General features: G+C 57.7%; 1 protein-coding gene across 9 annotated transcripts in view; it reads right to left on the bottom strand.

Moving 5' to 3' along the window:
* Window positions 1-14,260: 14,260 nt before the first annotated feature.
* ADGRB2 (adhesion G protein-coupled receptor B2) overlaps window positions 14,261-23,117 on the bottom strand; it is a 36,256-nt gene continuing 27,399 nt past the window's right edge. For 2 of the 9 annotated variants that reach the window (XM_075995982.1, XM_012765447.3), the window contains 11 exons: window positions 23,029-23,095; window positions 22,780-22,865; window positions 22,394-22,492; window positions 20,115-20,286; window positions 19,715-19,810; window positions 19,306-19,345; window positions 18,051-18,670; window positions 15,683-15,718; window positions 15,313-15,411; window positions 15,156-15,212; window positions 14,261-14,753 (listed from right to left, as the gene is read on the bottom strand). In XM_075995982.1, coding sequence (XP_075852097.1) covers window positions 14,568-14,753; window positions 15,156-15,212; window positions 15,313-15,411; window positions 15,683-15,718; window positions 18,051-18,670; window positions 19,306-19,345; window positions 19,715-19,810; window positions 20,115-20,286; window positions 22,394-22,492; window positions 22,780-22,865; window positions 23,029-23,095 — 1,558 coding nt within the window. In that variant the 3' untranslated portion in view covers window positions 14,261-14,567. The remainder of the gene's footprint in view (window positions 14,754-15,155; window positions 15,213-15,312; window positions 15,412-15,682; window positions 15,719-18,050; window positions 18,671-19,305; window positions 19,346-19,714; window positions 19,811-20,114; window positions 20,287-22,393; window positions 22,493-22,779; window positions 22,866-23,028; window positions 23,096-23,117) is intronic. The other 7 variants (XM_075995986.1, XM_075995981.1, XM_075995984.1 and 4 more) reach the window with 5 other exon arrangements.

Here is a 23,117-nt window from a genome sequence, read left to right on the forward strand (position 1 = left end):
CCTACATCTGCTGGGGCACAGGGCTTCCTGGAGCAGGCGTGAGAGTGGCACAGAGGCAGCATTGAGGACCCCAAGGCTGGCCTGGCTCCTAGCCTTCCTCCAGGCCCTGTCCCAACCCAGTGATCCCAGCCTTTCAGAGCAAGAGTTGGCCTCCTAAGACCCTGGTGGCATAGTTTGTACACCCTTACCCAAGATCCCTTTGGCTATCAATCAATGCAAGTCAGCCTTGCTGTGCTGTGTGACCTTGAGCTAATCCCTAGGCTCCTCTGGGCTTTACTTTCTTCAACTAAAAATCAACTAAGAGCTCAGCATAGTGGCTAAGGATAGGGGCTTCAGCCCCAGGATAACTGAGTTCAAATCCCACCTCTACTTCTTACTAGCTGTGTGACTTTTGATAAATTACTTCAACTCCTGGGATGAGCCTCAGTTTCTTTGTTGATAAAACAGACTTGTCCCTACCTCACAAAGATGCTGTAAGGGTGACTTGTGATGATGCATTTAAAGTGCAGAGCATGGTTCCTGGAACTCAATGAATGCTGGCTATTCCGGACATACAGTGACAGCATGCAACCTCCAGCACCACCACAATGAGAGTGTGTAACCCTCACCACCACCACACACACAGTCAGTCTGCTGTTGTTGGCTGGCGTCCCTCCTCCCTACCTCCTCTCGCCCCCCAACACTTAGTTTTGAGACTGTCTTCACTTGGGGTTGGGGAAGGCAATTGGGAACAGTCTCCCCCCCTCAGGCGGTAGATCTGAGCAAAAGCTTGGGGGGAGGGAGGAGTATAATCAAGTATTGATTTGTTTGGGTGTCTCTGTGCCTTGTTAAACTGGAAGTCACAGAAGGAACTGCTTGTGCTACCATTTTCTTCCCGGAGCCTGTGACAGAGACTAGGATACTAAGTGCTTTATAAATATTTGCTGCATGAATGAAAGAAGGGGCCGGCTCCTTCTGTAGACAGACTCCTCTCCATGAAGTGCAAACTGAGGAGTCTCCTGGCTGAGGCTTGGTGGCGAGGGGAGTACTCAGGGACTCCCAGATTCTTTCTTTGCATGCAAGAGCCTCAGACAGTTGGACTCGTAAATTCTTCGAATCCTGGAATCTCTGGGTGGAGAGAAACTCTGGCTGCGGCCCAGCCCTGTCTCCTCCCAGCAGGGCCCAGGCTGGGCGGGGGAGGCTTTCACCGACCTGGCTAGAAAGGAGGGGAGGCTGAGAGGGTGGGGCAGGAGAAGGGAACGTTCAAGGTGAAACCCCAACTCTTTCATCAAGGCAGAAAACAAAATCAGAGGTCAGAGAGGGTTTGATCCCGGCTCAGCTACTTGCTGGCTTTGTTCTCTTAGACAGATTCCTTCACCTCTCTGAGGCGTAGTTCCCCTAGCTATAAAATGGGGTGATAATAATAACACCTAGCCACATGGAACTGCTGTGAGGATTAAATGAGATAATGCATGAGACTGAGCCAAGCCCGTAGTAAACACGTAGACGTGTTGTCACTAACTTTATTACTATTTGAGAGGGCTTATAATTCACCAGGGACTCGCGCCCTGCATCTCACATCCATGTTCATCTCTGATGTTTCCCCTGCCCCCCTTCACTATTTGCATCGCTCATTTCATGTGGCTTTATGAGATCAATAACACTTCTGACAGATATGAGATAGCTTTTTCCATGCAGTGGCCTAAATAATATTCATAATATGTAAAGAAAGAAATAAAGCCAACTGGAGTATTCGTCAGCTTCTGCCATTCAAAATGACAAAAGGCAGGTGGTTGAAAGGTGGGGGGAAAGAGCCTGGGACTGGGGGCCGGGGTTCAAGGCCAGGGTCTGCCTTGATGTATTATTTGGCTTCAGGAGGCTTCTGCCCTTTGGCACTGAGGGAAGGCTGAACTGGGGGACTCCTAAGCCTCCCCACGTCTGAGGGTCTTACACCTGTAATGACCCAAATATGTCCACTTCTCAGGATCAGGAATGGGGTGAGGTGAGCCAGGTCTATGTGAGGCCCAGGACGCCACCCACCTCCCCTCCTCTGGCCTGGTACATGCCTCAGTTTACCAGGTGTTCCACATTCATCCAGGTGCCCCTGTGACAAGCTCACACACCACCCTCGCTGAGCCCCTGGGAGAGAGGAACTCACCACACCCCACCCATTAATCCTCCTCTGTACATCTGGAAGGGGAGAAAACTAGCTGTCAGAGTTGGTAACTTGCTGAGCTGGGACTGAAGCCAGGTGTGTGTAACTCCCAATATGCCACCACTGCCTTTTAGAAAATTATTTTAATCATCAGGAGAATTCCTGTATATGGATCATTATTCCCATTTGATGGGTGACTGAGCCATAAACCTGGGTGTCATCCTTAACTTGGGCACTTTATAGCAGAAACAGGCCCTAAGAAGTTAAGCAAATGACCTGCCAAGAGGCAGAACTGGGATTTGAACCCAAGGCTATCAGAGCACACTCTGCTGTGTGATGGGCCCCTTCCTCCCTTGGAACTCAGTTTTCTCATCTGTAGAATGGGAACCTCTACAGAACCTCTAAGATCCAAGTTGGGACTTTGCGCTGCTCCGAGCCCGAGTTCCCACCCTGAAATCTAGAACAGTAGTCCCCTGAGCTTGGGCGGGAGGGAAGGGCAGGTGCAGACGTGACTGTCCCGCCAGGCAGGGGCGCCTCCACCAGACACACAAAAACAACCAAATAAATCAGGCCCAAGAACTCCTAATCCATCCCGGCTGTGGCTGCTACCGCTCGCCCTGCCTGGGAGAGGGGCATGGCACGGCCAGGAGCGCAGAGTCCGGCCAGCGGAGTCGGAGTAACGCCCGCCATCAGGGCGTCCTCAGCTCCTGGATGGGGCGGCGGGCGGGGGGGGGGGGTGGCCATCGCCCTCCTGACAGTGACTCAGGCCTCCCTGACCTCCTCCTGGGTGGGCACGTTCAGGCGCCTCCGTCTATTTTTAGACCCGGCTCCAGGCCTGAGAGCAGACGGGCAGGGAAGGGGGGCCACCGGGCGCGAGCTCCTCCCTCTCCGGGGCCAAGCCCCAGGCCCTCCAGCTGTCCACCTGGAACGGGATGGAAGCACGTGTCGGGTGGGTGTCATCATCTGCGCAGGGGGTGCGGCGCAGGCCCAGAGAACGCGTCCCCCAGGTCCCCTCCCCGCAAAGCCTGGCAGTTCCAGAGAACTGGGCGCGGCCTCCCAAGAAAGTCTCTGTTAAGTGGGACCAGGAGCCACCCGAAGGCCGCGCTGACTGCCCATTGGACTGGAGGGCCGGGCGGGCGGGGCTGGGGCGGCAAAGCTGGTTAGGGTGGGAGGGGGGAGGAAGCTGCCAGGTTTAGGGAATCCCAACCTCACCCAGCCAGCAATTCTGGCCACGCCCCCGTTTGGCCACGCCCCTGCCCCTCTGGGGCTACACCTCTGGCTCCACTCTAGGCCCCCACCTGCCATCTGACCCCACGCAGCCCTGGTCAACCTGTAGGTCCAGAGAGGCCTAGATGCAGGACAGCCTTCCTCTGGGGGCTGGCACAGGTGTGAGAGGACTGGGGCACACCCCCCCGCGTGGGGTCAGGGAGAAGGGGAGCGTCGGGGTAGAGGACAGTGGCCCCGTGGACTGAAAGACCCTCTAGGCTGCAGGATGATGTATCGGCTGGAGCTGGGCAATCTTGGAGGCTGGAGTGGCCGAGGCAGCCTCGAGCCCGGAAACAACCCTGTGTACATGGGCACGTATTCAGGGAGGCACCAGGCACGTGGAGGGAGGCCCCTGGGCAGAGATCTCTAGGGTGATATCCCACCGCTGAGCCCTGGAGGCTGAGGCCACAGTCCTGGGGAGTGGGGCAACTGGCGGTACAAAACACAAGAGCTCTTGTGGCGCGAGTTCAGGGACACGGTGTTTTCGAAGGCCCAAATCCAGGCCTGGGGGTGAGGGGCGGAGAGGGGAGGCGAGCCTGTCTCTCGGCTCCAGCCCTCCACCTAGTGGGAAGCTTGGGAATCGCGGGGTGCGGAGGGGGAGTCCACTGCACCGGGACTCCTTCCTCTCCTTCAATGTCCCCGGCGCCCACGCCACTATCCTGTCCTGTCGGCTTCTGCTCTGGGATTGGCCCAGATAGAAACGGGAGTCATTCTAATTTCTGTTCCCCCTCTTCCCGGCAGCTCCAGGCCCTGTCCCTTCCCTCCTTCCTTCCAATTGTCTCTGGGACCTGTCTTCTGTCCATCCCAGCTACTGGTCCCTGCAGCACCAGCCAACACCTCGGATTTTACCCTCTCCTCCACCCACCTTTCATAGCCAAGTGGTGCTTCTAAACAGGAATGCGGTTCTGTCACTTCTTTGATTAGGCTCTTTCAGTGGCTTCCCGTGATCCACAGAAACTCCAGACCTGGACCCGGGACTCAGGCTCTTCACCTCCCTCAGCCCTAGCCGCTCTCACGGGGGCTTCCCACATTCCATTGTACAGGGCAATTAAAAGCTCCTTGTCCCTTTTCCTTTTCCAGAAACGCTCTCCCTGGCCTAATCCATGCTGTCTTCAGGGCTTAGTCTGGTCAAAACTCTCCTCTTGGGAGGTCTCTCCTGACCCCCAGGTGCGAGTTAGGTGCCCCTCATCTGAGCTCCCACAGTACATACCTGCCCCTCTCAGAGCAGTGCCTGCCTGGGGCTCTGGCGGCCCGTTCACTCCAGCAGCAGACAATTGATTGAGATATTAATTGCTTTGCTCCCCTGTATTCTCCCCTCCCACTTGCAAGCGGTAGCCAAGCCCTTTGATTTCCGTAGCCTCAGGGACCGTGCAGGCTGAACACAAAAGCTGCTTGAAGTCTGATGGCTCATCCTGACTTTTGAAAAAGTTAACCTTCTGGAAACAGTGTGCTCGGTGTTCCCAAGGGATGGGGAGAAGAGGGCAGAGACAGGAGAGACAGAAATTAGCTGCAGAGAGTGCGGAAGTGGGGGTCCTGTGTCCAGCATCCTCTCCCCTGACAGGTGCCGGGAGCTGTGGGGATGGGTGGTGCCCGGGCACTAGGGTATGAGCCTCGGTGCTCCAAATTAGCAGGGGAACAGCGGAGTCACTGAACCTCAAGAGACTACATAGACTACTAGGACAATGGGCATTTCTGTGTGACTAATGTAGAGCAAAGATGGGGGCACCTCCTCCGTGCCGAGGTGCAGGTGGCACCAGCAGGACCTTGCTCAAGCCTATGGAGGAGGTGGCAGGGGGCCTCAGTAATGGTTGCGATGAGATTTTCTGCCAACTCGTAGGAAAGCGTTTAGAGTGAGTCAGATTGCAGTTGGTTTAAAGAGAATACAGAAACAGGATATTTCTTGTTTGTGTGCCAAGATTCCTACCTGCTACACCTGTCTCTATGTAGCCCTAGTACAGTGCAGAGCTGGGACTGTGTGTGCCTCATTCAGAATTGCATCCTCAGGCCCCAGCATGGTGCCTGGCACATAGTAAGTGCTCAAAATGTATTTGTTGAATTCACTTTTCCTCTGTAGCTACAGATCCTTCTAAAACCAAATCTGCTTTAGTGGTCCCCCCATAGCCCTCGGGTTAAATTCCACACCCCTCCCATGGCCCACTGTGACCAGAGCCCGCCTCCCTCCTCATCTCTGCAGCCCGTCCTCCTGCCCGCTCCTCTCCAGCTGCACCTCGCTGTTTGCAATGCCCCAAACTTGCCAGGTTGTTTCATGCCTTGTGCCTTCGCTTACGTGGCACCCTCTGCCTGGAGTGCCCCTTCCGCTTTCTCTGCCTGCTGAGCTTTCAATTAGTCTTCAGAGCTCAGCGCACGTGTTTCCCTGACGCCCCCCGGAAGGCAGAGGAGACTCCTCCTGCTCTGGAGCCCACGCCCAGATCTGTCTCCCTCTTCCCCAAGCTGGTTTCCTGGGCGTGGGTTTCTCTAGTCCAGCGAGTCCCCAGTCCCCAGCATAGAGCCAGGTACACCACAGGTTCTCAATAAATGCTCACTGTTCACTGGACTTTAGCTCTGATCCTCCCTGGACTCATGGTGTGACCTTAAGCAACCTCCCCTCTCTGGCCCTCGGTTTTCTTCTCTGCACAATGTGGGGAGTGGAAACTCAATGGTCTCTAAGGGCCATTTCTTCCCTCAGCTGAGCTTGGAAGTGAGGGCATGTAAAACACAGCTCACCTGTGTGCACTGCAGGCCAGCTAAGGGCAGAACATGCTCAGATATTGAGTGGCACATGTAGCACCCATGCATGGCCACCTGGGAGTAAGCCTAAACAACTGCACGTGCCACTGTCACACGAAAGTGCATGTAGCCTTCTGGCTGCTCTGTCCTCCCTACCCCCATCCCCAGTCAACCACTGGCTCTGACAGCAAAAAATTCAGCAGCAGTCAGAGCTGCCAGTCCAGCAGCGAGTTAGTATTCAAGGAATGAGCCTTCTGCAATATGCATGCCCCGAGGCTGGCGTCCTATGGGGCTCTCCCCTTCCCAGACCTGCGCCTGCAAAGCCCTCCCCACCCCACGCCACCAGAGGCACAGACCCAGACACAGTCTGCCTGCCGCAGGGCACTGCTGGGGCCCAGACCTGCAGCTCTAACTGCTTCCTGGACACCCCCTCTTGATGTCCCCTCATTCACTCAGCGCTATCTAGTAAGTTCCTGTCATGTGCCAGGCAATGGTATATACATGAGTATGACCCTGTCCTGCCCTCAGGGGCTCATGGTCCAGTGGGGGAGACAGACAGTGAACAGGAAACAGATGATGTAAGTTCAGATCAGAAAAAATAGTACCATGCACGGATTAAGGTGATGTGATCAAAAGTGACTCAGAGGCGGCAAGGAGTAGTCAAGGAAGGCCTTTCTGAGGGGGTGGCATTGGGGCAGTAATCAAAGGACAAGAAGCCAGCAAAGCAGAGAGCCAGGGAGGAGCCTTGCAAGTGGAGGGGACAGCAAGTGCAAAGGCCTTGGGGCTGGAGGAGCGGACAGGAGGTGGAGGCTGGAGCTCGGCCCAGGTGCAGGAGACCTGGAGCAGTGCGCAGGGGCCAGAACAAGCCGGACACAATGAGGTGCCTTCACTTTAGTCAAAGAGCAATGGGAGGCCCCTGGAGACAGAATCCAACCCTTCTCTCAGCTCCTCCGCCCTGGCATCCTGCTCACAGACTGTCTTCCTCACCTTTATGTGGTCAGTGCCCAGCCTGAGGCCTAGCACAGGCTTGGCATCAGACAATGTTTACTGAATAAATAAATGACCAAGTTCTCCTGGCTCGAGGCTTGACTCGGTGGCTCAGAGTGGCTCAGCAAGGCCACTGAGGAGTCACTGGGCAGCTCAGGATGACAGTCATCTGGGCCAGATTAAGACATTTACATGCCTGCCCATTGAAAAGAGTCTGGCATCCCATAATTCATAATAGAAATAATACTAATCCATGAAGCATAACACTTGCATGCATGCTGAAACTTTTCTTTGGATTTTCAATTGCAAAATTCAGGTTAAGTTCCTTGAAGCAGAATTCCTTTCTGCATGTGCGTGTGTGTACACGTGTCGTTACTGCCTTGCCTGTGTCCCAACCTGGACTCGGTCCGCCCATTGGGTCACCCAGTGCTAGAAGGTACGGCTTGCCCAACGTCCCCTTAGTGACATGGTCATGGCTTGTGGGCTTGGGATAATGAGGTCACTGTGGCCCAGGCCTGACTGGTAACAAGTGACCCCAGGAAAAAGACAGTAGCATTTTGGCAGCTTCTCGAGGCCACACCAGGTTTGGCAGCTGCTCAATGTGAGAACTCTGGGGATACCCCCTTGGACCAACAAGGCTTGCCCCTGCCCATCTGTGACCCTCTAAAAACTGTACAAAGTGACCAAGGCCTCAGAGATCTCTCAGAGGAGGCATCTAAGGCTCAGAGAAATTACTTAATTTGCCCAAGGTCACTCAGCAAGTTGGGGGTAGAGTTGCAACTGGAGCCCAAGCCTGGACCCCAAAGCAGACCCCATTTTCTCCCTGAGTGTGGTGGGCCTGGCTGGGGAGCAATGCTGAGGCATAGCCCACCTGCCCCACTTGGATTCATAGAGCTAACCGGAGCAAACAGAGGAAACTGAGACCCAACCCAGCCTGGAAGTGGGCCCTGCCCTTCCCCCTGCCTCCCTTTCGCTGCCCAGCTAGGGCCTAAGCCTCTAAGCTCAACAGTTCCCCCCAGCCCCTCTCTGGGGCCTAGAGATGCACCCTCAGCTCAGGGGCCTCGTGTGGGTTTCCCAGGATCACACAGACACCAGGTCCTGGGCAGAAGCCAGGTGCTGGGTTTCGAGATCTGCTGTCACTTCTCTCTCACAGCTGCACGTTCCAGAGGTTCCAGCCTCCCCTCACCCATTCAGGCCCCAGCAGCACCTGCTTTGTGTAGGAGCCCCACAGGGAACCAGACTCAGTCGCTGCTGACCTGCCCTCCTTACCTCACCACCCTCCCCAGGGTGGGGCTCAGGAAACTCAGACAAGCAGATCAGAGATTCTTAGGGACAAGAGCCAGGAAGCTGGTGACCCAGGGTGACACCCCCACAGGCAGGCCAGCCTTCCCAAGCCATGTCAGGCTGAGCTCCGCCTCCACCGGGTTCCAGCACCCTACCCCACCCCCAGCGAGTGGGAAGTGACAAATGAGCCTGAGGAAGGGTGGGGGCAGCTGGCGATCGATGGCATTAACATGGTGCCCAAATTAAATATTGACTTTCTTGGTTGACTCTAGGGACATTGGATTGATGGCTGTGCTGTGGCACCACATGAGATGGGGACATACCAGCCTGGAGCAGGCCCAGTGGGAAGCTGAGGCCAGGGAGGAAGGGTTCACCCCTGCTTCTGCCCGCTCTGGAGGAGCAGGGCGAGGGCTGCAGGGGCCTGAGTACTGTTCCTGCATCTCCATCTTCCCCATGGAGTTGACTTCTCTCCTCCCAAAAGGTCCCCACTCCTAGCACCCTCCCATCCCACCTCCAGGCACTGTGGCTGGCCTGCAGCCCAGCAAACAAGCAGAGTCAATCTCTGCGATGATGTCCATTACTGGGTCTCAGGACCCTGCCTCCAGGGCAGTAGGGCTGGTTATTTTTGGTCTGTCATTATGTAGGATCTTGGGGTTGAGACCTTCCACTGTCCTCGCCAGCTAATTCACTACAGAGACTACAGTAGGCCCTGAGCATTCCCTCCCCCTTTCAAAGCTTCATGTCAAGAATTGCCTACACGGCCTGCATTTCTTCACCTCCCACCCACTCTACAGCCCACTTCAACCAGGCTTCCTTCCATATCAATGACTCTAGCCCAGCCCCCTCTTCTGGGTTCCAGCCCTATGTCCAACCACCTACCTTCTCCTTCTCCAAGTGAGGTCTCCCCTTGAGCATGTCAAAATGAGGATGCCTGCTCTGGTCTGCCCCCCAGACGTACGTGTTGGAAACTTGATCCCCGATGGAACAGTGTTGTGAGGTGGGGCCTGATGGGAGGTGTTTAGGTCATGAGGGCTCCACCCCTCACAAATGGATTAATGCTGATTATAAAAGGTCTCAGGGCTGTGCATTCAGCCTCTTGCCCTTTTGCCTTCTGCCATAAGATGATGCAGTGAGAAGGCCCTCATCAGATGCAGGCCCCTTGACCTTGGACTTCCCAATATCTAGAACTGTAAGAAGTAAATCTCTGTTCTTTATAAATTTCCCAGCCTCCCATATTCTGCTATAGCAACACAAAACAGAGTAAGATAATGCCCAAGGCCAAATTCATGATGGTCTCCCCCAAAGTTGGTCCTCTTCCTGTGCCCCTAAGCTAATGGCATGGTCCTCCAGGCAGGTATGTGGGACAGAAGCCCAAGTGTCATCCTTGGCTCCTCTCCCGTACTCAGCCCATACCAGGGGCTGACATTCCTACTCACCGCACACACATGGACTCTACCCTGCTGCACAGCACCCTGTCCTTAAAGTCTCCTTCCTACGGACAACCTCCTCACTGGCTCTCTGCATCCACACTCACTCTTCAATGTCCCCCCTGCCAATCCATTCCCATCCACCCAGAGGAATCCTGGTAGTAAGTAAATCTTATCATGCTAGTCCCCAGTCCAACATGCTTCCTTGGCTTCCCATTAAAGGCCAAAACCATCAATGGAGTCTCCTCCTCTGCCCTGGGCACTCGGCATGTGTTCTCAGGGCTTGAGAGGTGGGGGGAGGGGGAATCTTCCTGGACTTGTCCTGGCTCACTTGCTGCCCTTGAAGGAGTGGAGAGAGAAATATGGGGGGTACTGGGGACTGGACCTAGCAAAGCCCCATCTGGCGCTGCCGGGGTGGGCACGAGGAAGCCGGGAGGGAAATGAGTCCAGAGAAGCAGAAGTCAACAGCATCCCACACCCAGGTCGTCCCTCAGGCCACCTAATTGCCTTTTAATTGGTGCTTAATGGAAGTGAATTAAACCCAATTGAGTTTTAAAGTGTCTGTTCCAGTGCCAGCCTCAACGTGCTTCCCTTCTTGAGGGGCTGGGACTGAAGGTGGGAGGGAAGAAGACAGGCTGTGGGGCAGGGACGCGCTTCCCCCCAGCCCTGCTGCACTGGGCCTGACCCCAGCCCACAGTTCTCAGGACCTTCTCCGGCTTCCCCAGCACCCCCTCCCTGACCACCTGTACCCTCAGATATCTAGATTCCAGGAACACTGACTTAGGACCCCCTCCATGCTGGCACTGGGCAGGAACTTTCCCTTGTCACCTGCTTGAACACTCTCCATGACCCAGCAAGGCAGGTCACGGTGATGTACCCCCTTTCCGCAGAAGGCACTGAGTTGACCGGTGCTGGCCACTGCTGCCGTTCTGCCTAAAGCTGTGCTGTCCAGCAAGGGGGGTGCTGAGCACTTGGAATGTGGTGAGACTGAACTGAGACACGCTGTACGTGTAAAACGCATGTTAGATTTCAAAGACTTAGTACGAAAAAAACAATGTAAAATATCTCAGTAATTTTTTATATTGATTATATGTTGAAATGACCATTTTTTTAGTAATATTGGGCTAAATATGTTATTAAAATTAATTTCACCTTTTTAAGCTTGTAAAGAATGGCTACTAGAAAAATTGTAAATTACATATGTAATTTACATTGTATTTTTGTCGTACGCCCTCCAGAGTCTTCCCCCAGGGTCTAGTCCCAAGAAGGCAGGAATGGTCTGCTCACTCATGACCCAGCCACGGTCTGTAAGGCAAGGCAAGGCAGCAGCTGAGCTTGGGTGGGCCTCAGTCTTGTCTTCTCACCTTTCGGGAGAAGACAAGTCCTTTTCAGCACCCTGGACAGCAGCCAAGGAGGGCTTCCCTCTTGGGGTCTAGGATGGCCTGAGGCCATCACCCTTGGGAGTAGATGACACTTACAAAATGCCTCCCATGAATCATTTTGAGTCATGCTCCAGATGCACAGTGAGGATGACAAGGTAGGGATTATCATTAACCCATTTTGCAGATGAGGTAACCAATGCTCAGAGATTTGTGCGTTGCAACCTTGATTCAGTAGAGACCCACTGATCCCTGTTTCACGTGGGCCTCAGCTGAGTGCACGAACCCAAATGAGGTTGACACAGATGACAGCAATTCTGTGATCAGTGCAGTAGTGACAGTGTGTGCTAAGGGCTACAGGGGCCCAGTGAGTGCTGACTGCAGGGCCAGGAAGTTCAGGGACAGCATCGCAGATGGGCTACTTAGGCTAGCTCTGCAAGGATGAAGGAGTTTGTCTGTGTGAGCAGGCAGTTGCAGAAGGAATGGTGTGTGCACAGGTGTGGGGGTGAGAGGGATGGGCCAGGAGTGAGAGGCGAGGGCCCTGTCACCAAGGGCCTTGCATTCTGGGCTAATTCTAGGACCCATGGAAGGTGTCTAAGGAGGGAAGTGGCCTGGAGCCAGAGAAAGTAAGGAGGGCTACGAGATGAGAAACTTGAGTCCAGGAAAGAAATGACAGGTTGTGAGATATTAGACCAAATAGAAGGGCTATCAGGCCAACCCATTTTACAGATAAGGAAACCCAAGTCAGGCCAGGTCCTGTGACCTGTCCAAGGTCACACGGTAAGTCAGTCCCTGGGGTAGGAGAGACTGATGGGTGGCAAGGAGCACAGCCCCCACCCCAGGAAAGCTAAGTGGCAGGTCTCAAAGCTGTCAGGAGCCGCTGCTGGCAGCTGTGGTTGCTGTTTGAACAGAGTCAACAACATGAATACTAAACTTCCTCCACAATCCAGATGCAAAGCAAGAGACAACAAGAGGGGAGGCACATGCACATCATACCTCGGCCCAGGGAGCCCCAGAGGTGGAGGCCAGCGGAGCCCAGGGCCGGGAAGGAGAGAGGCAGGAGCACAGGGAAAGACAGGTGGCCCAGGATGTGGGGCCCCGTCTGCTGGCACAAGGTCAGGGATGGGAGCTTTGTGTGAACCCCCTCCTAGGAACAGGCCCCCCCTTTTTTGGAGACCTGCTCCCTCTCCCTCTCCCTCTTCCCTGTTGGTCCTGCAGGGACTGCCCATCACAGTGCCAAACCCCTCTGCCTGGGGCCAATCAGAGCCGTTCCTTCCTTGGGGGTTTTCTAATTAGAATTCAGGAAAGATGTTTCTTCCCCTCTGGGGGCAAAGTTGAGTGATGGGAGCTGCTAAGAGGAAGCCCAGTGGGCCCAGGGGGATGGGGGAGCCTGCCTGAAAGAATGAAGCCGACACACACACGGCAGAGCAAGCCAGAACATCTGGTGGCACTCTGACCCGGGGTCCCATCACCCAAGGCCAGCCACACACACCCACCACTGTCCTCGCTGCAGCGTGCACTCCTGGGTGAACAAAGCTCCCTTGTGCCTGAGCTGGCTGGTACTGGACTCTGCCACTCCCAGCCACAAGCCCCAAGATAGTCACTCACAAGCTGTGGGAGTTTGGGAGAGTCATGGCCCCTCTCTGAGCCTTGATTTCTTCATCTGTAAAGTGGGGGAGTCATGATATCTACCTTGAAGGATCAGTTGAGGTGGTGCCTGAGTGAGCACTTTGTCCACTGAAGCACCCGGGCTGTGGGGATGGGGGAGGGAGGCGGAGTCCCCAGAGCTCCGAGGGCCTAGGAGCACAGTGGACTCTGCCTGAATGGACTCTGGGGTGGACTCTGCCACACGCCTCCTCTGACAGGTCTCACAGTGGGCAGGATTCGAATGAGACAGAGGGGAAGCCTGTGCCACCAAGGCCTGCCCAGCTCTGAAGGGACCACCACCCCTCTTTCAGCCCTCGCAGGGAGGCCAACAGTCCCGTCCCCCACCACCTGCGTCCAGACTGCTACAGTGCCTATCTCCTCCCTCAGCCCTCCAAGGGCCTGGGTTTATGCCCCAGAGTCCCTGGAAAGGAGCCTAGAGGTGGCCATATTGCTAAATGACCAGGTGAACAGGGACCTGTGTCCCTGCTCCAGTTGGTGCCTGACCACAGAAGAGCCAGGGGGCACACTGCAAGACATTTCCACATGCTGATCCTGTGCCCAGAAACTGAGCAAGGATCCACTCACTGGGGCGTGCAAAGAACACGACCCAGCACGAGTCTCCGGCCCCTGCCCCCTGGCACCACGCCAGCCCGGCTCCTCCACCCCACAGGCACCCGGAGCCCTGGCCCAGCCTGACACGCGAGTCTGCACCACAACCCAGCTCCCCGCGGCCGTGAAGGTCAAGACCCACGAAGCTGCGCTGAAGCTCCACCTCCACCAAGCCTGGGTTTACAGTCCCAGCTCTGCCGCTGACTGTGGCCTTGAGTGACACATGCCCCATGTCCGGCTTCATTGTCCTATCCATGAAACAGGCAACCTAAAACCTCCCATCAAGGTGGTTGCGAGGGGCCAGGGGCGTGTGTTTGAAGCTCCCAGCACAGAGTGCGGCCTGCGACCAGGAGCTAGGTGATAACAGCTAATCCTTAAAGGGCTCATCCTGTGCCAGGTGCTTGCTCAGTGCTGCGCATACATGGATTCGTTTCATCTTCGTGACAACCCCATGAGGTGGGCGCTGTTACCATTCCCATTTCACAGAGGGGGGACTGGCCCCCACGTCCCAGTGAATGGTGGCCCTGACAACCACCTCCATGGAAGAAGGCCAGCGACAAAGGTCCCATCCCACATTCCCAATGTGCTTACCCCACCCAGGCTGGGGAAGGGATGTGTGCAAGGTCACCCAGGGAGTCAGGGACAAAGACGGCTTCAGAACCTGGGCAGCCCTGTCCTAGTCAGGGCCGGCACGACCCCACCACACGATCTGACGAGGCCAGCCCAGGTGAACCAAGATGGCGGAACGAAGCCAGAGCCCCAGGCCTGGCCTTCGCCCGGGGGAGTGAACGGCTCAGCAGCAAAGTCCACAGAGTGAAGTTTATTCCCAACAAAGTTCCCCTCCCCCCTCCCCAGCCCGGGACAGGGACAGACAGGCTGGGGTGAAGATGGGGCTCTGGTGGCGGGGGGCCTCTGAGAAACAAGGGCGGGCCCTGGGGCCCCAGGCCACACCATGTGTGGCTCCCCCAGCCTGGCCGAGTCCATGGCGCCTCCCTGCCCAGCCCTCAGGAGAGGGGAGGGGGCGCTGGCTCCTGGGTGGTTCCAAAGTGGAGTGTGAAAATAGAGAGATATATATATTTATATGCGGTGGGCAGTCCAGCGTGGCACTCACACCTCGGTCTGGAAGTCGCCGTCTGGTGGTTCTGCGGGCTCCCAGGCTGCAGCCCGGTGCAGACCCAGCCGCTCTCGGGGCTTAGGGGGCAGTGAGCCCAGTGTCATAGATTTGAAAGTGCTCCAGCTCTGATGTCGCCGATGTTGGGTCAGGCCAGGACGCTCCCCAGGGCTGGGCTTCTCCTGTGGAGGGAGCAAGAAGAGCCCGTGGAGATGGGCCCATGACACCCTCTCACCCATTGCATAGAACAACAAACTGAGGCCCACAGAGGGCCTGCACAGCCCAAAGCTACAGAGCAATCAGGTGTCAAAGCAGCATTCAGATGCAGATCTGCCAGGCTCCGGAGCGGGCTCCCGTGCTGAGTGGCCCCTGAGGCATGTCTCCTGTCTGTCCATCCTCCCTCCAGACCCTGGTGGACTCTTTACAGCGCCTTCCCCACCCGCTGAGCAGCCCCAGAACTGCTGCCATGCTGCGGGGTAGGCCCTTGGAGAGGCAGGCTGAGGTTGCAGAGGCAGGGGAGGAGGGCAGGGAGGGAGTGAGTCCCTCAGAGCACACCTCACCCCACCCAGCCCAGGAGGACTTACGCTGCACACGCTCCGTTCGGCCGCCCCACCCGAGGACACACTCCACCGCTTCTCCCTCTGCAATGGGGGCCACGGGTCAGGGTCCAACCCCAGGGGCCACTGCACCAGGCCAGGCCCTGAGCTTCGGGACAGGGGCAGCCATGGGAGGAGCCCTCACCTTGGCCGTGGACTGGCTGCGGTAGCGGTCAAAAGTGTGGAACTTCTGGTTGAGCTCGTGGTAGAGTTCTGAGTGCCGTTTCCGGGTGTGCATCACCTTCTAGGAGCCACAGGGCGTCAGAGGGGGCTCCCCTGGGGCAGCACCACGAGCCCCCTGCCCCAGGCACTCAGCACCCCAGGCCCCCCACATCCCTGCCTGCTACCGGGCCCTCTGGGATGAGACGGGGCACTCTCTGCATCGCAGAGCTGAGGGCTTGGGGGAGGGGAGGGGAGAGCAGTGGCAAGATGCCACCCACCCACAGGCATGGGGCCCCTCCAGGGACAGACGCCGCAGACAGAGGGCCCACTCCCGGCACGCACACAGCACTTACCTCAAAGTCCAGGTCCGAATACCGTAACTTCTTTCGCTGACGGAGCAACAGGGAGGCAGTGAAGGAGAAGAAAGCTTTTTACCCACATGAGACAGGACACCAGGTGCCCCCACCCATGCCCAGGGGCTGGGAATCCTCTTGGGGCAGCTTTGCGGGCCTCACTGCACGCACACTGATGTACGCACACGGGTCAAAGGTCACGGTGCAGACCTCCATGGTGGCAGGGCCATGGGTTCCCACCTGGAGTCACAGAGCCAGGTCCTGCATTCCACCCTCTGTCCCACCAGCCCCCTTCTCTCTGCTAGGCACAGCCTCCCCTCCCTGGACCCCTCTGCTCGTCCCGCAAACACAAGGGAGTGAGGCTTTCAGAAACCTCCCTACGACCCCACCTTGCCCCTTTTCCTGCCAGACCAGGTCCTGCCGCCCAGGGCTCTCTGCCCTTCCTGCCTGTCCTGGTTTTCATGTGCCCCAGGCCACCTTCAAGGCCCCAGCAAGCTTAGGCAGCACCTAGTGGCACTTAGGAGAAGCCTGAGGGTCGTATAACATTGGCACCGGGAAGATTACGAGACCGAGGCCAACTTTCCCAGGTTACAGATGGGGAAACTGAGGCCCGGGGAGAGGAAGGGACTTGCCCCATGGCCCTTACAGGAGATACTAAGACCACAATCTGGGTCTCCCAAGTCCCAGGCCTGGTGGACGCACTCACCCCACTGGCCCATGACACCCTTCCCCTGGCTTTCCTCTTGCTGTTCGTGCGCTCCCCTGGCCTCCTGGCTTCTCTAATGCTAGGCCCTCACGCTCTGCCCTGGCACCTTCCCTGTCCCTCCCCCTCCCCTTCCTCACCCCTCTCCCTGCCTGAAGCCCCCTAGGCACTGCACATATGGCTTGTGCCTAAACCGATAATCACCTTGTAATTTCCCACCCAAACCCACGCCACCACCCCATCACAGCTGCCCATCCCAGAATTCTGGATGTCATCCCTGACCCCTCAAAACACTGCCTCGATTACTGTGACATGCCCCATGAGGAGCCTGGTGCTGGCCCCTCCTGAGTGGCCCAAGAGGCAGGTGTCCATAGAACAAAACCTGCCAGGTTACTGCGTGCACTCCTCTCTAATGCCCGAGTGTTTTGTCTTTGTTACGCCTTCCTGTTCTGCCATCTGCAGCAGGAGCGGGCACCAAATGTTCAAGAAACATTTGGGGAGAAAAACTAAACTTACGAGCCCTTTAGCTGCTAACTTAATTTTCCTTATGTAGAGAACAAGGAGCAGGTTTCTCAGGCCGAACATGAGCAGCCGAACATCAATCATGTCTGAGGCATGACGCCTGCCCCTTTCCTTATCTACATACCCTTCATCCCTCCAACTAGAGTTCTAGAATGTTCTAGAGTTCTACGGTGGGCCACGACCACCTGCGTGTTCCCAGTGACCCTGTGCAGGGAGGCTTTAGGAGGCCAGAGGGAAGGTGAGGCACCCACAGAAGGCACGTGAGCAGGGACACAGAGGGGCCTGTTTTCCAGGGAAGACAGGGTCGGTCACCACAGGCCTGCGGGCAGCAGCTGGGCTCATTTCAGGGATGGTAACAGCAGCCATTTCCAACTACCTGGCACTTCCTGCTTGCTCCACACAGAGATAAACGCTTTACATCACTCAATCAGTCCTCAAAACAACAAAATATCGGCCAGGTAGAGTGGCTCTCGTCCATAATCCTAGCACTCTGGGAGGCCGAGGTGGGAGGATTGCTTGAGGCCAGGAATTCGAGACCAGCCTGAGCAAAAGTAAGACCCCGTCTCTATTAAAACTAGAAAAAATAGGCCGGACATGGTGACGTACACCTGTAGTCCCAGCTACTCAGGAGGCTGAGGCTACAATGACACCACTGCACTCTACCCTTGGTGACGGAATAAGACCCTGTCTCAAAAAAAAACACACAAAAAAACCTACAAAAAGACAACTACATTATCCCCACTTTACACTGAGGAAACTGAGCGTCCCCGCTGGACCCCGGATCTGCGGGCCACGCAGGCCCCGGCTCAGCCCCTCAGGCGGCCTCCCTGACACCGCAGTGCCTTGCCCAAGCCTCTCTTCTCCTGAAAGGAGGACTCATCCTGACCAGCCACCCCAAAGCAGGCACTGGAGCGAGCGTGAGTGAGTGGAGAGCTGCACGCTCAGTGTGTGAAGTCCAGGCTCGCGGGAGGGATCAGAGACACGGGATCCCTCAGAGCCGCCGTGAGCACAACGGAGGGAGAGACGCAGTGTGTGTGTGCACTGACGAAGGTGTGGCTCTGCCTGGGGAGGTTGATGGGACTCAGACACATCTCCGGCACACGGTGGGCAGACCTCCCCCTCCCCACACCCCACAGCCCTCACCTCCAGAGAGCCCAGCTTCATGGTAGAGCCGGGCACCGTGCGGGGCATGGTGCGGCTGCGCTCCCCCGGCTCAGGCACTTGGCGGGCGCTGGGTGTCGGTGGTGGCGGTTGGAAGGTCATCCCATAGGGGTTCTGTAGCGATCCGTAGGCAGGGCCCAGCCCCAGGCCCGAGTGCTCCATGGACAGGAAGCTGGAGTAGCCTTCAGGGTGGGCCAGGGTCTTGGCAGCCCGCCGGGGGGTCCCCTCAGGCCGGGCCCGTGGGGCATCCTCGCCCCCTCCGCCCCCACCGCCAGGCTGCAGGCTCAAAGTCCGCCGGGGCAGCACCATGTAGTCCCCCTCGGAGCCCGGCTCGGTGGGCCGCAGCCATGTGAGGTCCAGCTGCCGCAGGCCGCCCTCCCCGCACATGTACACGGGGTTGGCCTCCTGCGGGGGCGGCGGCTCCCCCAGCCCTGGCGAGGCCCCCATGGGCACCAGGATGTTCCCAGGCAGCGGCGAGAAGCTGAGGCCGCCCTCGGGCCCCACGAGGCAGGACTTGGGCTCCTCATCCTCGTCCAGGGACAGGCGGGAGAGTGTGCCCGTGATGGTGGACGGGTTGCAAGTGTTGACCTCCTTGAACAGCACTGGGGGCGGAGTGGGAGGGCAGGGGTGAGTTCTGAGGAGGAGGAGCCCCCACAGGCCCTTGCCTGGGCTAGTAGGTACCAAGCCCCTGAGTTCGGACAGGAAAGGAAACTGAGTCCTGGAGAGATGGCTGGTGGCTAGTACTTCCCCACACACAGAGGGGTTAATAAAGACCGCGGTGAGGCAGGGCAAGGAACAGAGGCAATGCTCAGCTCCAGGGTTGTGGCAGGTCCTGACCTCTGACCCCACAGCCCCAAGGCTGTCAACAGGCCCTGCTCCTCCCCTTCCCTGGACAGCACCGCCCCAGGGGATAGCACTGGAAAGAGATTCTGGTAACAACATAACAGCTACTGTGTGCCCAGGGTCCTACTGCATGCCCGATGTCCCCTGATTCATGTGAGCCCCTAAGCCTCCCACCTGCCTGGGAGGACAGTATTCTCTCCTTTCCAGGTGTGTGGACTGAGGCTCAGAGAGGTAAGCTGTTTGCCCAGCGGTGCACAGTGAGCAGCATGCACAGCCTTGGGTCCAACTCAGGGCTGTGCGACTCCAGAGCTGGATGCCAGCAGCCAGATCCCGGAAGGGCCTCCCCCCTCCTGCCTACCCTGGGGCCTTGCTCAGCTCTGCCCTGGCAGCTCACCTGTTTGACAAGCCAGATCCACGTCCTTTTCAAAGTCTGACTATAGGCGCAGAGAGAGAGAGCAGGTGGGCAGAGGGGGGATCGATGTATCAGGGTGGGAGGGGGCCCAAGGCCCTCCCTGCCCAGCTCTGCTCACTCTGCCTTCCAGAGGTGCCGCCCCGGCACTCCACCCCAGTGCACCGCCCCGCAGAGCCCAACATGGTCTGCTCCAGTCCCACCTGCCAGGTGGGGAAACTGAATGGGGGAAGAATGTGGCCAATGCCACCCAGGTGTTGGTGGCTGACCATGAATCAAAGCCAGGCTCTGGCCCCTGCCTGCCGTGGATGGGGACGGTGAGTGGCCTCCCAGGATGGGAGGAATGGGGGGCACCTGGAATCCACCCATGCCCTGCCCAGGCCTTCTCGCTCACCAGGATCTGCAGCTGCCCGTTCTTGCATGAGTCGGGGGAATCTTCGCTCTCATCGGCCCGACACACGCCCATTTGGCACTTCACCACATCCTGGACCTGGGGCCAGAGGGCACCTGCTGGGCCCGAGGCCACCACAGGGCCCCTGACCACAGCTGGCCTCCCACCCAGGCACCCCGGCAGGCATGGAAGGAAAGAAGCGCACCCAGCCCGGGGAACGGTGACGATGCCCGGGGTGGGTCAGAGGAAAATGAAGGAGCCCCAGGAGGCCAAGGACAAGGCTGGGGTGCAGTTGTGCCCAGCTGGGACCCGAAGCACCCCAGTGGGGGCCTCAATTCTCCCCAGAGGAGCCAGAGGCCTGGCAGGGTGTGGCGGGTAGGCAGGGAGGGAGCGGCTGGCCCACCTCTCGGCGCAGGAAGCAGTGCACAGCGGTGATGACAAAGCCCTGCGCGGAGTTGAAGACGGCAAAGAGGGCCTGGAAGAGGACTGAGCGGCGGTCTGTCATGGCCAGGACGGCAGACATCCAGGTGAGCGCCAGCAGGGGCAGCACCACGCAGGAGCTCCAGAGTGACGCCCTGAGGGGGACAGCAGCAGAGGGTCCCTCAGGGTGACACTCCAGGGGACAGGGTGGCCTGAGCCTGGGCCTCTACTCAGCTTGGGGCCCTTCAGCTGCCCAAGACTGGGAGGGCCCCAAACCCCAGGACCTCAGCAATGTCCCCAAGCAGAGAGGGGCTGAGGAGTCAGAGCCAGGGAGACAGAGAACAGAGACAGAGCAGAGAACGGGGGCGCCAGAGCAGGGACCAGGAGCAGGGGAGGGGGACACGAACACAGTGAGACTAGCCAGAGACAAAGGCCACATCCAGAGAAGGAGAAGGTGGAAAGGGATGGTGGGAGCAGAGAGGAGTAGACAGAGGCAGATGCTATGCGTTTCAGCCCCAGTTTGCACAGAATCACCTGGGGCATGTTTAAAGAATGCACAGGCCGGGCTGATCCCCAGAGCCTAACTGGGTAGGCTGGGGAGGGGAGGAAGAGGGACACAGAGGGACGACAGCCACACTGAGAGAGCATGAGACAGACAGAGACACCCAGACAGAAAGATTAAACAGGCAGAGCACGCGAGGGACATCACAGAGCACAGATCCTTGGGGAGAAGATGGGGGTGCCGGGACCAGTGAAGCAGAGGCTCTTTCCCCCCAGGTCCCCACGGAGGATGTGTCAGGCTCCCAGTGGCTGCTCAGAGCCCTGGCAAAAGGATCATAGCTGGGGCCAAAAGCTGGTGTCACGGCCAAATCTACACACCCCTGGCCTCCTTGCCAGGGCAGGGCAGAGAAAAAAGGCAGATGGGCCCCAGCATCCAGGCTGGCCCCACCCCTCCCCCACCTGCTACCCTGCACAGGGGACAGCAGGACAGCCCTGCCCTCCTGGGCCAGGTGCCACACCCAGCCCACTCTGCCTCAAGAACACCCCCGGTGGGAGAGTCAGGCACAGCTCCAGACAAGGCAGAGGGTGGCGGCGTGCTGCGGCGACAGCGGGAGAGGCCAAGGCAGAGAGGTGGGCAGGGGGCCAAGACCTGTCCTAGGAAGAGTGGCTCGGGGCTGTTCAGCCTGGCAGGAGGGTGGACACAGTGGTCTCTGAAGCCCCCGGAGGCAGAGCCAAGACCAAGAGAGGGTCTAATCACAGTGTAATCACAGTAATAAGAGCTATCATTGATTACCCACCAATTCTCTACCAGGCCCTACACTGAACACTTTACATACATTATTTCAAATCATGATCAAAACAACTCTACTAAACAGGCGTGGGAACAGGCATGGGATTATTATCCCAATTTACAGATGAGGAAACTGGAGTGTGCCCAGCTGGGCAGAGAGAGGCAGAGCTGGGACACAAACCCAGCTTGGCTGACTCCAGTCTTTCGACTGCTGGGTCAGACAGCCCGGGTCAGATCGCAGCCCAAGCAAGAGGGGGCTTTGCAGGGGTGGTGCTAGACACCTCCAGAGGTGGTGAGCTCCCTGACCTTGGAGGTGTACAAGATAAAGCGGGACCTCACTGGTCAGGGAGGCTCAGAAGGATTTCCAGCCCTGCGTGTGCGGTTGGGCCTAAGGCCCTCGTGGATTCGCTCTACTCTTGCAAAGCTGGGATTTTAAGATTCTCAACTCCTGGGGCAGGGGTTTCAGTGAAATAATTCTCTACCTCCATGATTCTCTGTCTCCAATTGATTGTGAGATTCAATGTCTCTAAAATGCTAAGTCTCAGATTCCATGACAGATGATAAGACTATGATTCACTCATTCTAACATTCTTAGCTTCTGATTGTCTTATTCTAAGATCCTATCATTCTAATTCTAAGGTTCTATAGCTCAAAAATTCTACGGGCCTAGGAGTCTATGAGCCTTGGTAGGTTGGGGGTGTGGGGCTGTGCCAGGATAGAACATTAGCCGGGAGTGGGGGCAGGGCGGGAGCCAAGGGTGGGCTTAGGAACCCGCACCTCTGCGAGGCACAGGCACCCACTCCCCTGCCCTCTGCCACCTTATCGCCGGGCCCTGAGAGTGCGTGGCAGCTGGGGGGCAGGGCAAGCTTTCCAGGGCACTGGGCTGACATCCCTCCTCCCCCCACCGTGGGCACTGCCCCCCCAGTTCCTTTGCCCCGCCCGCCCCACCGCCCCCAGGGGGCACGACTAACATGGCGTTCCTGGCCGAGGCTGAGCTGAGCAGGGGGCTGGGGACCACTCCACACGCTGAGCAGGGGAGGAGCAGGCTGGCCCAGGGGCACCGCTCCGACCTCGGGGGCGGCACAGACACGGGAGAAGGAGGGAAACACATGGGAAGCCGGGAGATGGGGCAGAGTGAGCCCCGAGTGGGGTGGGAGGGGGAGGGCAGACGAGAGAGAAAGAGCTGGGTTAGGGTGGGTGAGGGGCACCCCGGGTGCCCACCATGCCTGCAACCTTGATGCACCAAGGTTGGGGAGCTCCGGTCATATCTTCGAGCCCTGAGTCTCCGAGAACACCCAAGACCCCTCCTCCCTGCACCATTTCCAGAAAGGCCGAGTGGCAGAGGCCCTCCCCTTACCCGGCCCTCTGCTTCTTGGATTTGTCAGAGATGCCATCACGTGCCATGAGCTTGTTGAAGACGATGATTCCGATGAGCATGTTCACCTGTGGGCCCAGTGGTGTGGAGGGGGGAAGACACGGTCACCAGGTGTGCTCCTGGCAGGGAAACCCCCAGGTGGGAGCCAGAGTGCAGGGAGGCGGTGGAGGGACAGAGAAGATGACCCTCTGGGGCCACTGGCCCTCCCAGGATGCTGAAAGGGGCACATACCAGGACTATGACAGCTGCAGGGCCCACAAAGGCGTAGAGCAGGCCGCCCTCCAGGGAGAGCCAGCAGCTGGGGTGAGGGCAGGAAAGGG

This window comes from Microcebus murinus, chromosome 2 (assembly GCF_040939455.1).
Source record: "Microcebus murinus isolate Inina chromosome 2, M.murinus_Inina_mat1.0, whole genome shotgun sequence".
Taxonomy (NCBI): Eukaryota; Metazoa; Chordata; class Mammalia; order Primates; family Cheirogaleidae; genus Microcebus; species Microcebus murinus.